The sequence below is a fragment of the Hippocampus bargibanti genome, linkage group LG07 (genome assembly GCF_051943395.1).
Source record: "Hippocampus bargibanti isolate YZ-2025 linkage group LG07, ASM5194339v1, whole genome shotgun sequence".
Classification (NCBI taxonomy): Eukaryota; Metazoa; Chordata; class Actinopteri; order Syngnathiformes; family Syngnathidae; genus Hippocampus; species Hippocampus bargibanti.
The window spans coordinates 26,934,782-26,948,062 of NC_142740.1; the positions used below are offsets into that span (position 1 = coordinate 26,934,782).

Genomic DNA, 13,281 nt, shown 5'->3' on the forward strand with positions numbered 1-13,281 from the left:
GTGAAACTCGATGGGGGTGGAGGGAGGGTGTTGAAAGCTAGCATCATGAAAATAGAAATTAGCAAAAGTTAAAAAATGTCCATCTTTGTGTTTTGAATACCGTATTTTCTGGTGTATAAGGCGCACCCAAAAGCCTTGTTTTTCTTCAAAAGATGACCATACGCCTTTATACACAAGTGTGCCTCATATGTAAAATAATATTGAGCTACAACGGGTCTCGAAATTGGTGTGACTTGGAAATGAAAAACGTTTATATATTTATATATATATATACAGTAAAGTCTCGTTATATCGATATTCAAGGGAGTCCGAAAAAATATCGATATAACCGGGACTATCGATATATCCGATATCGATATAACGAGACTTTACTGTATATATATATATATATATATATTTGGAAAACGTTTTTCATTGATTGAAGGTGCGCCGTACAGTCTGGTGCGCCTTATACTTGTAAATTGAATGTATTATTATTATTATTATTATTATGATTATGATTATTATCATAATACATGGGAAAAGTTTGAAAATGCACCATTCATTGGAGGTGTACCTTATACTCTGCTGTGCCTTATACACCGGAAAATACTGTATAATTTCGCTTCAATAATAATAATAATAATAATATTAATACATTTTATTTACATGGGCCTTTCAAATCATGTCACGTTATTCATACTGATGATGTTTGTGTCTTTTTTTGCCGCATTGCTAAGATAAACCAAACTATTTTGTAAATGTGTGCTCCAGCCTATGCTTGATCCAGTCATCCATAAGATGATCACGTATGTACAGAACCTGGAGGAAAAGGACCTCAAAGACAAGGTAATATTTGACAAAGTATTTATTTTTCCTATGTATTTCTGATTTCCCGGAGGGCGAGGCCAACACACAAAAGTCTGTTTTTAATATCTGCCTTGCCTCCAGAATAATTTTAAGTGTGGTGTTTTTCTGTTCAACCAATATATAAAGTAGAAATTCAGTTTTTTGTCCTGTAACTATAGCGGCTGGTGAGCATCCCCGACCTGCTGTCGGCCATCAAGCTTTTGTGTATGAAGTTCCAGAGAGAGATGGTCACGGTGGTGGATGACCTGCGGCTTGACACTTTACTACGCATGCTCAAAACCCCCCATTTCTCCACCAAGATGAACTCCCTCAAAGAGGTGAGCCACGCCGAATGCCACACGTGCCTCGTTGTCCTTCCTTTAAACCCTAGTCGTTGTCTTGCAGGTGACAAAATTAATAGAGGAGAGCACGGTGGCAAAGACTGTGAAGAATGCCATCGATACCGATAAACTGCTCGATTGGCTTGTGGAGAACTCGGTGCTATCAATAGCGCTCGAAGGTAAGCGCTTTTTACTTTTTGTCTACAGTTGTGCAAACAAGTTAGATCTAATACTGGTGTGGAACGATCCGAATCTGTCAGATTAACAGTATACACACGTAAAATTCGGTTCACGTGTCAAGGTTGCATTTAATTCATTCACTACCAGACGATGTGCAAAAATGTGTCCACTCAGTGCTAGGGTTTTTGTCATTTTCACTCAAATTGCAGAACCCACAGAATATTCAGCTTTAGGACTACATAAACATTCAATTCACCGTAAGAAACCTTAGACTATCTTCTTTCATCACAAAAAAAAGAGTTAATTCCTAAGTTATATAGGTCTGGAGTTATCTGAGCTTGACATGGGGTCGGCTGCACAAAATACAATACATACATATTGATTAATGTAGCGTTTTAACAACAGCTGAAGCTGTAACAAAGCGCTACCATGGACAAAAGATAAATGCTGCCCCCTTGTGGAAAGGAAAAACATTGCCAGAGGTCTGACCAACGCTTTTTCGGCATCCCCTCCGCAAGAAAAGCCAAAACCCAAACACATTCGGGAATGGCGCTCCACGTCATGCTTTTCATTTCCCAAATAAATTCGGGAATGGCAATGAATGAGTTAATCATATAGTGATTTTTTTTTCCCCCTATTATCATTCAAGGCAATATTGACCAGGCTCAGTACTGTGAGAGAATAAAAGGAATCATTGAGCTGCTGGGAAGTAAACTCTCCCTGGATGAACTGTCCAAGATCTGGAGGATACAGGTTCATATCAGCCGGTGTTTTATACAAAAACAAACAAAAAAAAAAAGAACGGAGAAATAAATATCATGTGGTTGCATTTCAGGCTGGCCAATCTTCAACTGTGATCGAAAACATTCACACAATAATCGCCGCAGCAGCGGTCAAGTTCAGCTTCGATCAGCTCACCCACCTATTTGTGCTCATTCAGAAGGTGACATGCAAGGATGAGTGGTATCACAGTTTAAAAAAAAAAGCTTTGTCCTTTAACTAAAATGCATGTGTCTCATTCAGAGTTGGGAGGTGGAAAGCGATCGCGTCAGACAGAAGCTGCTCAGTTTGATCGGGAAGATTGGCAGGGAGGCGCGCTCCGATACCACCACCGGAAAGGTGAGTCGCGTGTTTTTTCACGATTGAAGCATTTGAAGGGTTGTCGAGAAACCACCCCCACCTAAATTCTCATTTGAAGCATGAATGGAAAATCCAGCCTGGCATCCTCATTGTTTGCTTGCGTGTTGCGTTCAGGTACTGGAATTGCTTTGGGAGTTGGCACACCTCCCTACACTGCCCACCAGTCTGGTTCAGCAAGCGCTTGAGGAGCACCTGGGGATCTTGAGCGACGCCTACGCTGTCAAGGAGACCGTCAAACGCAGCTACATCATTAAATGCATCGAAGACATCAAAAAGGTGGGCGAGGAGCTGCCATGTACTCTTTGCTGCTTGTCGATTTTTATTTGGTTCTTGAAAATGCACCTTTATTGTGCATTTTCTTCTATATTTTTTTGTGTGGTTTATAAAGTTAAAGGCTGAGATGGTTCAGCGGTATTAAAGCAAGCCCTGGGTTTCTACTTGCTTGTGACCACTTTCTTCTGAGGCTGGCACGGCCCTGTTAATCGGACTTGCGTTCTTTATGGGGTAATTTATGAGAAGCTTAAGTGCAGACACTGTTGTGATTTTATTTTGTTATTCTTTTAACTAATTGGATTATTGGACTTTTCCTAAAATCAAAGAAGCGATTATGACTAGAATTGCAATGAATAATCATCACCTGAGCAATGAGCAACTGTGAGGTTGTTTTCAGCTGATGGAATGTGACAAAATGGCTGCCCTCTAAAATGGCTGAAAATAAAAATAAAACAAATGTACAATTGGTTTCTTGGACTTTTTCTAAAATCTAAGAATTGATTATGACCAGAAATACAATGATTGGTCATCATCTGAGCCCTGGGCTACTGAAAGATTGTTTCCAGCTGATGTAATGTGACAAAATGGCCGCCCTCTAAAATGACTGAAAATTAAAAAAAAAAACAAAAGTACAATTGGTTTCTGGGCCTTTTTCTAAAATCAAAGAACATATTATGACCAGAAATGCAATGATTGGTCATCACCTGAGCCCTGAAGGTGGTTTTTTTTGCTAATGCAATATTTCGAAATGGCCGCCCTCAGACACAGCTGGAAAACAACAAAATGTACAATTGAATTTTTTTACTTTTCCTAAAATTAGAGAAGAGATTCTGACCAAAAACACAATGATTGGTCATCATCTGAGCCCTGAGCTACTGAAAGATTATTTTCAGCTGATGGAACTTTTCAAAATGGCCGCCCTCTGAAATGGCTGAAAAAAAATAAGTGGATTTTGCTGCCTAAGTCGAATTCCGCAAACGCAATATGCTGGTGCTGCATAGAACATATTCTACAGAAATTTGGTTCAGGGGAGCACTAACCCTTCAATGGTCAAAAAATGGAATGTGCGGCGGTTTCCTGCTGGCATATGTAGACACACAAAATTCGGTCAAGCCTCCGTGAGTGTCTAATGGGCCTTGGTGATGTCATCATTGTGCGACCGGGCTCAAATGAAATGTGTACTGTCCAGACTCAAGAGGATCCGAAAGGCAGCGACACTCAAAGTTCATTTCTGTCTGGTTCTTGGGGAAAAAGGAAATCTCTGTTGCTGAAAGTAAGAGAAGACGCCTGATTTTCTTTTCTTTTCCACTTTTTAAATTACAACGACTTCTCTGGCTTTCAATCTCGCTGCTTCACGCCTGCCAAGCAGTTCCCGTGCAGGGTCTTCGGGAGCGGGCTTTCATTGGTCACTGGTCAATAATTTCACTCTTGATTGTAACCCGAGCGGATTTAACCAAGTGGATATAAATCGTGGGTGTGGCATTTGGAATGATTACACGAAGCGGTGTTCAGATTTAGACCTGTATGAAGCTCATCAACCGCTTGGATGAGCTTTTGGTGGGGTGCTCGCTCAGTTGTAAAAAGAACGCCAATCACGAATGTTCGACATAGTTAAAATATTTGGCACTGATTCTCTTCCTCGTACGCTTCTTCACTCACAATTTACATTGTCCTTGTCTGATCATCTACTCTGTTTGCTCCTGTGTGTGTCACATGACAGGCTTCTCAGCCGAGTAGCCCTCAGGCGGTTTGGGTGGTACCTGCCTTGCGTCAGTTGCATGAGATCACTCGCTCCTTCATCAAGCAGACCTACCAAAAGCAAGACAAGGTAATATCATTTTTTTAATATCAATAATTCCCCACCACTATACCACAGTGCATTCGTGTGTTGTGAAAGATAATAATCAGAATCAGAAAGGATTTAATAGTCCCACAATGGGGACATTTGCAATCTACAGCAGCAAAATTGAAAGGGGCGAGGGTGTGAAAAGATAAGCAAAACAAAGTATTCTATGTATAATAGAAGATTGAAATGTATAACTGTGCAAAAATATTTCATTAAAAAAATTATACAAAGTTTAAGTATAAAAACATTTTTAAAAATATGTAACTATATTGAGTCGCCATAAGGTGGCTGTGCTATTTACAATGCAAGAGTCCAGTTTTTTTGTTTTTAATGAACAATAATAATGATTGTATAAATAATAATAATAATAATAATAGTACATTGTATTTCTAAGCACCTTAAAGATCATAAATATGCCTTGGAAAAAACATCATTTTAATCTATAACATATAGATCTTATGATTAGTCAATGCCATGATTAATTGATCATCAAATTAAGTCATTCACTGCCAGATGATGTGGAAAAAAATGTCCACTTCAGTGCCAGGGTTTTTGTCATTTTTGCTCAAATTCCAGGACTCACAGAATATTGAGTTTTAGGACCACATAAGCATTCAATGCAGCGTAAAAAAACCTTAGACACTCTTGTTTCATCACAAAGAAATAGTTAATTCCTAAGTTATATGGGTCTGGAGTTATCTGAGCATGAAATGGGGGCGGATGTAAAAAAGGCAAATTCTGCTCCCTCATGCACGGGAAAAAAAACATTGCCAGAGGTCTGAACAAGGCTTTATCGGCACCCAAGCAAGAAAAATCAAAACCTGAACAAATTTGGAAATGCCACTTTATACTGTCAATAAACGCATATCAGTTCATATAAATTCGGAAATGGCAGTGAAATAGCTAATACCGAATGAATTTTGAAAATTGATGCCTTGTGATTTTACTCATTTAAAATTGCCTTACCACAGAGCATCATCCAGGACCTGAAAAAGAACTTTGAAATCGTCAAGCTGATCACGGGTTCCCTCGTTTGCTGCCATCGACTTGCGGCGACGGCGGCGGGAAACGCTTGCCTCTCCGGCTCCACCATGGTGGACGGAAGATACACCTACCAGGAGGTACGTTTCTTTCTATTTTACCCCACCGTAATTACGACCACTCTACTCATTTTGTACCGCTTTCTCTCTCTACCCTCAGTATCTAGATGGCCACCTGCGTTTTTTGGCCTTTTTCCTCCAGGAGGCTAGCCTCTACCTGGTCTGGAATAGGGCCAAGGAGATCTGGGAGTGCCTGGTCTCTGGCCCGGATGTTTGTGAACTGGACCGTGAGGTATGCCACACCTGCAATTTATTCATGACTCTCAACGAGACAGCTTCTTGAATGGTTTTGTTTCCTTTTTGTGTGACCAGATGTGTTTCGAGTGGTTCACCAAAGGCCAACATGATCTCGAGAGCGATGTTCAGCAGCAGCTCTTCAAAGAGAAGATACTGAAACTGGAACCGTATGAGATTACAATGAACGGTCAGGCAGGCTTTTATTGACTTCCTCGTTGAGTCTTCGATGCACCTCATAACGTCGTTGTGCCTCCCTTAAGGTTTCAACTTGTTTAAGACCTTCTTTGAGAACGTCAATCTGTGTGATCATCGACTGAAACGCCAAGGAACTCAGCTGGTTGGTCTTCACTGTTATGTCATCTCCCATGAAAAAGCGACGAGCGCTGTACTCATTGTGGAAAAAAACTGTGTGGTTTCAGTGTGTGGAACGTCTCGACCTAGCAGGGATGGACTTTATCTGGCGCATCGCCATGGAAACCCCTGATGAGGAGATAGCCAATGAAGCAATTCAGCTCATTATTACATACAGCTACACCAACCTTAACCCCAAAATGAAGAAGGTCAGTGCAAAGGTCTTTCTTATGACCAGGCTGATATATCGAGCAAAAATTTGAATTTATTCATTCGTTGCTAACCAATTAACTCATTCACTGCCATTCACGAATTTATTCGGGAATTGAAAATATGAGTAGAGCATTTTGTTTTTTCTTGTTTGGGTGCCTATAAAACACTGGCCGGACCTCTGGCAATGTTTTTTTTTCTTTTGCACAAGGGGGCAGCATTTCCCTTTTTTCCATGTTAGCGCTCTGTTACAGTTTCAGCTGTTGTTAAAGTGTTATATAAACCAATATGTATGTTTTGCATTGCGTTTTGGATAGCCACCCTCATTTCAAGATCATATAACTCCAGACCCATATAATTGAGGAATTAACTCTTTTTTTCTGATGAAAGACGAGAGTGTAAGGTTTCTTACGTTGAATTGATTGTTTATATAGTCCTAAAATTTTATATTCTGAGGGTCCTAGACTTTGAGTGACAATGACAAAAACCCTGGCACTGGAGTGGACACATTTTTGCACATCGTCTGGCAGTGAATGAGTTAAAGGCTCGGTGAAGGTCGTTTGCTGACTCTCTCTCTCTCTCTCTCTTTCTCTCCCTCTCTCTCTCTTACTCTCTCTCTCTCTCTCTGTCTCACTCTCTCTCTTTCTCTCTCTCACACACAGGATTCAGTATCTTTGCACAAGAAATTCATTGCCGATTGTTATAAGAGACTAGAGGTGAGTGTTGCGCTATGCTATCATGACAACTGTGCAAACCCCAGCAAACTTTTTGTTTTTTACTTATTTATTTCTTTTTTTGCATTGTCATCAGGCAGCCAGTTCGGCTTTAGGCGGCCCTACTTTGACCCACGCTGTTACAAGAGCGACCAAGATGCTGACCGCCACTGCCATGCCCACGGTAGCCACGTCAGTCCAGTCACCTTCCAGGTAACGTTTAAAAAATGTGTGATTCCCGTCAGGATGATTAAATCTCAGCCCATTTTCATTCAATTTAATTCCATTTTCATTTTCTCCACTGTGAGACTAATAAAGGCATATCCAATCCAATCCAATATCCATTTCACAATCTTCTCTCGTTCTCTCCAGATCCACTAAGTTGGTCATCATTGAAAGACTGCTCTTATTGGCTGAACGCTATGTTATCACTATTGAGGTAGGCCCTTGCGTGTTCACCTGAACTGACACCTCTTTTATTATACGGAATTTTTAATTCATTCACTGCCACTCAAAATAAGATTTCAAGCTGCGTTTTGAACTGGCAAAATTCAAGTCAACAACTCCCAGCTCCCCTTTTTTATTCATTCATTTATTTATGCATTTATTTATCGATCTGTTTGTTTAGTAATTTGTTTTTAATTTCTTTATTTGTTTATTTAGTGTATTATTTATTTTGTTTATTTATACAGTGAGACCTCAACTTATGAACTTAATTGGTTCCCAGACAGAGTGTGTAAGGCGAAAAGTGTGTATCTAAAAAAAAATTCCCATAGAAAACCATTAAAATGGGAATAATCCGTTCCCGGGTTTTCATAAAATATACTTTTCAACTAAATAAGCCTTAAAGCTACACACAACATACCTTATTCTATGTATAATAAATGTGCTATTGTATAGTAATGAAAGAAATACACTGCATTGTATCATAAAGTCACTTTATTTACATTTGTGATGGTCATTTATGGCTTGATGGAATGGCGTTGGAGGTCGAAGGTCAAAGGGAATTGCTGTTTGGAAAGAGAGGCGCATTACATGAGGACTGTAATTAAAGAAATAAACTGTGCTGTAAAATAAAGTTTTATTGACCTTTTTGATGGTCATTGATGGCTTATGGAAGGAGAGTCACCCTCCATAAGGACTGTTGGTAACTTAACCTCTGGTGCTGTTCGGTCGTGTGCTTCCGCCGAAGATCACTCCGCCAGCCGTGGTGGGTGTGTATTATGAAAATAGTGCTTATTATAAGGTTTAATTCTCAGAAATTTGACGTTTGTAAGATAAGGTGTTTGTAAGTTGAGGTCTCACTGTATATTTATTTTTGTTTATTTATTCTTTATTTGTTTATTTTTTTCAGTTGCTACAACTGTGGCCAAATTTTGTCACTTTCACCTTTGATCGGTCCGCAAAGGACTTGTGCGCGAAGCACATCAAATATTGTATTAATGATAATAAAAATATAAATGACGAAATACCATTTGAAACAATCTCACGGTTCACCTGTGAACTGTTTTGTCGCTATTTGCAGGATATGTACTCCGTTCCTCGCACTATACTACCTCACGGGGCTTCGTTCAACGGACACCCCGTCACTCTTCACGTCACCTATGAGTCAACCAAAGACACCTTCAGCTTAGAGGTAATGTAACTGCTTCCTCTTATGCCCTCTGATATCCGTTTATTGACGAGCATCTCCGGAGGAAATCTCATTCTCACTCTCTCTTTTGCTTGTTTGTCCCTGCAGACCCACAGTAATGAGACAATAGGAAGCATCCGGTGGAAGATATCCGAGCACTTGAGCTGCCCGGTGGATAATGTCCAGATCTTTGCCAATGATAGTGTGGTACGTGTTAGTGATTGTCAATAATAGGAGCTTTGTGTTCCTCTCTTTTTTTAAGGGGGTTTAAAAATACTATTTTTATCTGTCATTCCCTCATTAAAGTAATGTGCTCCTCTCCCAGTCATATGTTTCCCCTGAAGCCAATGTCAATTCTAAGGTGGCTTTTGCTTAAACTTTGCTGCTGTGAAATGTAAAGGTCTCCACTGCGAGATTTATAAATCCAATACAGTACTACTAGCTTGCTACCTAGCTGGCTATCTATTTGCTATCTTTGCTATCTATTAGCTATGTGGGTGGCTGGCTAGGTATTGAGCTGGCTATCTATTACTTATATATCTGTCTAACTGGCTATCTTTTAGCTAGCTTTCTATCTATTTGAGTTACTTGTGGGTTGAGTGAACACTGACACGTGTGGCTCCCGCTGCTGACCCACAGAAAAACTGATCCTGTGACTGAAAAGTGACCTTGAGAGTTTTGAAAGGCGCTTATAAATGAAATGTATTATTAAAGCCCCTAGCGAATGGCAGGGGGGGAAACACCACCTTCAGCAACATTCCTGTTTTTTTTTTTCTCTCACATTCGATCCCCCCGCTGTTCCTTCAACCATGTTAGTTGACCATGAATCGGGACCAGAAACTACTATCCCAGCTTGGCTTTAGCGATGAGCAAACCCTGACAGTGAAGAGTTCGGGCACAGGTACACCTTCGGGCAGCTCCGAGTCGTCTGCCTCAGCGTCCAGCAGTTCCAGCTCAGCCGTTTTCAACTCCGCTTACGCCCTCGAGCAGGTAGCGTCTGCATGTCCAGAAGAGAGGCTTTTACTTTCTATACTTTGTCTTGGTTCTGATTTGTGTGTGTTTGATTCTTTTACCAGGAGAAAGCCCTGCCTGGTGTTGTTATGGCGCTGGTGTGCAATGTATTTGAGATGCTTTACCAACTGGCTAACTTGGACGAAACCAGGTAGAATATTCTATTTGAGTTGTCCCCTGCATATTTAAAGGACAACCGACACACCTTTTTGTTTCCTAACTGACATCAAAAAAAACGTTTAATGGCATGTAAAATACCCAAATCACGCAGGATGATATTTTTAGTCAAATGCAACACACCAATAAAGATGACTTAAAGTGTCCAAAAACTACTTCAAATTGAGTTTCAGAAGGTCCCGCCCCCTTCTTCGTGATGTCACGCCAAGACGTCTTGCTTTGCTCGAGAATCAAAACAATGGCTTCAGTTAAATAAAGAAAAGTGTAGAGTGGGGTAGAGTGAACGCTGGCGCGAATGGCTGCCGCTGCTCACCCGCACAAAAAAATGACGTGACTTTAAAGTGTCCTGGAAAGTTTTGAAAGGCGCTTCTAAATGAAATGTATTATTTATTTATTTATTTATTATTTATGCATATATATGCGTAGTTCGCTTCCCATTCAAAATTTAAATCACCTTGTTCATTCGATTTTACGAATAATTTTCATCACCATTACAGTTCCCACAAAAAAATCCCAATCATTCCCAATCACACTTGTTACATTGTCTGTATTTTAAATTCAAAAAATTCAGCTCATTCAATTTGCATGCCAAGAATTCAGATTTTCTAAAAATATTCCCACATAAAAATAAATCACTATTCGTTCTCCATGACACATAAAAAAACAAACAAATTCGCGTTGTTCCCATTATCAATTTCAAATATTCAGTTAATTCATTTTCCCTCCGAAATTATTTTCACGATTCCAAAATTTCCCAAAATTCAAATTTCCCCCAAAATTGCCTCATTACTCACATTACTGACAATAATGTGTCTTTTCTCCCAGAATCACCCTGCGTGTAAGAAAGCTGCTCCTCCTGATCCCAACTGATCCCGAGGTGCAGGACGCTCTTGACAACTTTGTCCCCAAAGAATCCAGCGTATGGAGCCATCAGGTATTAGTTGACATTTATTGAAATAGTTTGCAAAAAAAAAAAAAATCATGGACACACCCCCATCAACTGATTTCATTTGTGTGTGTGGTCTACTCAAGAAAACATCCCTCCACATACTTGACATACAAGCTTTGTTTTTTTAGTATTCAAGACTGACCTTTTAAGAGGCAGCATGGTGCCACAGTGCATCCAGACTCCGACTGTTTCTTCTTCTTGTAGAAGACATTGTTCACCCTTGGCCAGGCGACCGGCACTCGCTCACCATCTATGACATCCAAAAATCAGCACCAGCCCAGCGCCGCTTCCATCCTGGAGTCCTTGTTTCGGTCCTCCGCCCCAGGCATGTCCACCTTTAGAGTGCTGTACAATTTGGAGGTAGGTTACATAGACACACAGAATATCTGCTTTAACTAATGGTGCACAATGTAACAATGAAAGAGATAAAAAAAGAAAAAATATTTATCATGCTGTTTTTTTATATTTGTTTAACCAAATAAAATGCTCTTTTTTTTAAATGTATGCCTCAGGTGCTAAGTTCAAAACTCATGCCCACATCTGATGATGAGATGGCGAAAACCAGCAGCAAGTCCTTCTGTGACAACTTCCTCAAAGCAGGAGGCCTCAGGTATGAAACATACATGACATGACAATACGAAATACTGTTATGTTTCAATCGTGATGACCAGATGGTAACGTGTCGTAATATAACAAATCAACAGTCATAATTAGAGTGCGTTCAATAAACAGCTGTAATGTGCATTAGCAGCAAGTATTCAGTCAGGTAGTAACGGATAGAAGGAAGTGAGGGAGGGATCTCTAAACCGCAAATTTCTGCCAAACCGCAAATTTATACCAAACCGCAAATTCCTGCTCGGCGGCAAATTTCTGCCAAACTGCAAATTTCTGCTCAACTATTTGAATGAAGGAAAGATAATACCCGAAAAATCTTCAAAATAGCAATGACAGAAAAATATCTGAACAAGAAAAATTAAATATTGCCCATCCATTTTCCAGATCGCTTTATCCTCATTAGGGTCATGGGGGTTGCTGGAGTCTATCCTAGCCGTCCTCGGGCACTGGGCGGGGGACACCCTGAACTGGTTGCCAGCAAATCGCTGGGCAGTCAGAGACAAACAACCATTCGCTGCCACACTCATACTTCGGGAACATTTGGAGTGTTCAATCAGCCTGCCTGCCGTCCATGTTTTTGCAATGTGGGAGGAAAGCGGAGCACCCGGAGAAAACCCACGCGGGCCTCGTGAGAACATGCAAACTCCACAAAGGGAGGCTCACGAGCTCCGCACTGTACTAACCACTCGACTACCGGGCCACCCTCACCTTAAAGGACAACCAACATCATTTTTTTGTTTCCTAACTGACATCACACAAACGTTTTATAGCATCTAAAATACCCAAAACACGCAGGCTGATGTTTTTAGTCAAATGCAAAACACCAATAAAAATGACTTAAAGTGTGCTAAAACTGCAACAAATTGAGCTGCGAATTGTGGATTTTCAGAAAGTCCCACCCCCAGTTCGTGACGTCACGCCAAGACGTCTTGCCTTGCTCGGGAATCAAAACAATGGCTTCAGATTGGGAGAAGATGCTTTCTTGTGACTCATCCAGTTATGAATATGATTCAAATAGTTTTGAAGAGGAAAGCATACATGTTTGCAATCGATTAAAGAAGTAATTCTGTGTCATTTTGAGGCATCTGGCTGTAATGTAGCGTCCCAGAAAATGCACAAGATGGCGCCCAAGCTCCGTTGAAAATGGGTTGATTTGTCAACTAGTATCAAATAGTAGTCTTGGTGCAACACACAACAATTCACCATCGCGTTATTTCTGTTTTTTTCCTTCTAATTTCGCCATCAACACAAAGTTTTCAGACCAAACAATGTACCCAAAATGCATATGTGTGTCGCTTTCTCGGTCAGGGGCGTTCCAGACGTGACATCACGTCAGGAATCGTCACCAACTCGAAAACAAGACTTCCTGAATATTCAGCGCGAGTCTTAAAACGTAAAATATAGCTATATGCGGTGGAATCTTTGTAAAATATGCTCAGTAGAAGTCATTTCAAGTGATTTTACAAATTATGGACACAACTTGTCCACAGCGTCGGTTGTCCTTTAAATGTAGTCTCTCTTCCTTAACAGTCTGGTGGTAAATGTTATGCAAAGAGACTCCATCCCATCAGAGGTGGATTATGAAACCCGACAAGGCGTCTACTCTATCTGCCTTCAATTGGCCAGGTACAACGCGCTGTCCAATGCATCATATAACACCGACAATCCAATCAATGT

At 40.4% G+C, this 13,281-nt stretch overlaps 1 protein-coding gene across 2 annotated transcripts in view; it reads left to right on the forward strand.

Moving 5' to 3' along the window:
* The window catches only part of usp24 (ubiquitin specific peptidase 24), a 49,525-nt gene that overhangs the window by 11,033 nt on the left and 25,211 nt on the right, over window positions 1-13,281 (forward strand). The window contains exons 9-33 of one of the 2 annotated variants that reach the window (XM_088999825.1): window positions 754-828; window positions 1,008-1,166; window positions 1,234-1,348; window positions 1,999-2,102; window positions 2,185-2,292; window positions 2,373-2,468; window positions 2,604-2,765; window positions 3,952-4,035; window positions 4,483-4,590; window positions 5,580-5,729; window positions 5,809-5,940; window positions 6,021-6,132; window positions 6,206-6,282; window positions 6,365-6,505; window positions 7,169-7,222; window positions 7,317-7,432; window positions 7,592-7,658; window positions 8,745-8,855; window positions 8,961-9,059; window positions 9,669-9,842; window positions 9,929-10,014; window positions 10,866-10,974; window positions 11,194-11,349; window positions 11,502-11,599; window positions 13,135-13,230. In XM_088999825.1, the coding sequence (XP_088855951.1) occupies window positions 754-828; window positions 1,008-1,166; window positions 1,234-1,348; window positions 1,999-2,102; window positions 2,185-2,292; window positions 2,373-2,468; window positions 2,604-2,765; window positions 3,952-4,035; window positions 4,483-4,590; window positions 5,580-5,729; window positions 5,809-5,940; window positions 6,021-6,132; window positions 6,206-6,282; window positions 6,365-6,505; window positions 7,169-7,222; window positions 7,317-7,432; window positions 7,592-7,658; window positions 8,745-8,855; window positions 8,961-9,059; window positions 9,669-9,842; window positions 9,929-10,014; window positions 10,866-10,974; window positions 11,194-11,349; window positions 11,502-11,599; window positions 13,135-13,230 (2,789 nt within the window). The remainder of the gene's footprint in view (window positions 1-753; window positions 829-1,007; window positions 1,167-1,233; window positions 1,349-1,998; window positions 2,103-2,184; window positions 2,293-2,372; window positions 2,469-2,603; window positions 2,766-3,951; window positions 4,036-4,482; window positions 4,591-5,579; window positions 5,730-5,808; window positions 5,941-6,020; window positions 6,133-6,205; window positions 6,283-6,364; window positions 6,506-7,168; window positions 7,223-7,316; window positions 7,433-7,591; window positions 7,659-8,744; window positions 8,856-8,960; window positions 9,060-9,668; window positions 9,843-9,928; window positions 10,015-10,865; window positions 10,975-11,193; window positions 11,350-11,501; window positions 11,600-13,134; window positions 13,231-13,281) is intronic. The other variant, XM_088999827.1, reaches the window with a different exon arrangement.